At 38.2% G+C, this 2,059-nt stretch overlaps 1 protein-coding gene across 1 annotated transcript; it reads left to right on the top strand.

Moving 5' to 3' along the window:
• Positions 1 to 320: 320 nt before the first annotated feature.
• On the top strand, positions 321 to 1,314 carry LOC134753418 (WD repeat domain-containing protein 83). The gene has a single exon (XM_063689309.1). It carries the CDS (start codon positions 379 to 381, stop codon positions 1,276 to 1,278), a length of 900 nt encoding a protein of 299 aa, XP_063545379.1. The 5' UTR covers positions 321 to 378; the 3' UTR covers positions 1,279 to 1,314.
• Positions 1,315 to 2,059: the final 745 nt, after the last annotated feature.

The raw sequence follows: 2,059 nt of genomic DNA, 5'->3' as shown, positions 1-2,059 counted from the left end.
GATACGATACGATACGATGCTATTAAAAATATTAAAATCGCTGCCAACTTATAGTTTGTCAAAGGACTGTCTCATTTCAAACATAGACAGAGATAGTCATACTATCTTTGTCTTACACTAGTACTAGCACCCAAAAAAAAGATGAGTATAGTTTTTTTGGTTCTTATTTACTGCCAATTTGGTTTGACCAACTATAGCTTAGTCGACTTGGACTGGGGGATTATTAATCCGGCTAATAAACTAGAATCCAGGTCTAAAGAAAAGTACATAAATGACAATACAATGACAGTTGATTAACTGTCATATTAGTTGATGTTTGTTGTTTACCTCACGTTTACCTTTCGTCTGTTTCGCGTTTAGGATTCTCATTTTTACATTATGACTGAATTAAAACCACTACTTACAATAAAATGTAAGCAACAAGTCATACGAGCTGTTCGTTTCAACATTGACGGCACTTACTGCCTCACTTGCGGCGCGGACAAGAAAATCAAACTATGGAATCCACACCGACAGCTCTTACTTAAAACTTACGGAGGACACGCGAATGAGGTCCTAGATGCTGCCGGGAGCTGTGATAGCAGTCAAATTATATCCGGGAGTGCTGATAAATCGGTTATTCTCTGGGACGTGACGACGGGGCAGCCGCTGAGACGATACCGCGGGCACGCCAGCTCAGTGACTCGCGTCAAGTACAACGAGGAATCTTCTATGGCTGTATCCGGCTCTGTGGACAACACAGTTGCCTTCTGGGACGTCCTTAGCCGTCGCCAAGAGCCTGTGCAAGTTTTAAAGGATGCTAAAGACACTATAACCTCAATACAAGTGACAGATTACGAAGTAGTGACCTGTTCCGTAGATTCCCACGTAAGACGGTATGATATGAGGGCGGGGAAGATGTTTTCTGACTATATTGGACATATAATAACATATGGGAGCTTAACTCATGATGGCCAGTGTTATATTTTAAGTTGTGCAGATAGTACCGTTAAGTTATTTGATAAGGATTCTGGAGAGTTGCTCAATACATTCACTGGTCACGAGAGTAAAGACTTTTTGTTAGAAAACGCAGTGAATGCTAAAGACAGTCATATTATCTCAGGCTCGGCGTCGGGGGAAATATTTTTCTGGGATTTAATTAGCAGTAATGTTACTAGTAAGTTAGTTCATAGTAAGAATAAGCCGGTGGTATCTTTGAGCCACCATCCTACAGAAGATTACTTATTAACGGCATGTGAGGACGAAATCATTTTGTGGGGTGATGTCCTTCTACCATAAATTGGACTGTAAAACAATGCACAAATAAAAGTGGTTCGTTGATTTTCTGTTTTTGCTCTATTTCTCCTGCTTTTCAGAACACCAAAGTACATTAACAATTAAAAATCATAATCACATATAAAAAAAATCAACAATACTATGAATCATCAGAATCAAAATAAGTTATATGTGCCATTTTCAATCAAAAGGGTACTTATTGTCGCTTGTCAGTAAGGCGCTATTTCCATATAGCTTCAATTACAAATCAACCTTATTGACAACCGACAATGGTTGCAAACGTCACATATTATGTTACAGATAAACAAAACTACATTAATATTAAAGACTTTCCAATTTATAATATAAAATACCCTTTTTTAATTTTTTTATTAAAATCATAGCTCATTAATTTTATTCAAACAATATATTATTTAATCATTTAGTTAGCATGCATTTACAAAAATGGGGCATTTTCTATGAAAAGGGACATTATTGTCGATGGCGCTTACGCCGCACAGCGTCGCGCGGCATTGTATTTATATCGGAGCATCGTTAATAATGGCGTAAGCGCCATCGACAGTAAGGTCCCTTTTTATAGAAAATACCACAAATTTTCTCATTGTCCGGTTAATCTCAGGTTCTTCAGTGTACTTTCATGTGGCGCTTCAAATAATCTATCCGTATGAATCCGCAGTTGCAAATCTCGCATATATACGGCTTATCTTGGCTATGTGTCATCATGTGGCTTCTTAAGCCCGAGGGTTTTCCGAATGGTTTCCCACAAATTGTGCATGTGTGAGGT

This window comes from Cydia strobilella, chromosome 26, assembly GCF_947568885.1.
Source record: "Cydia strobilella chromosome 26, ilCydStro3.1, whole genome shotgun sequence".
Classification (NCBI taxonomy): Eukaryota; Metazoa; Arthropoda; class Insecta; order Lepidoptera; family Tortricidae; genus Cydia; species Cydia strobilella.
Note: the sequence above shows the minus strand (reverse complement) of the source record. Positions and strands in the feature narration are given on the sequence as shown.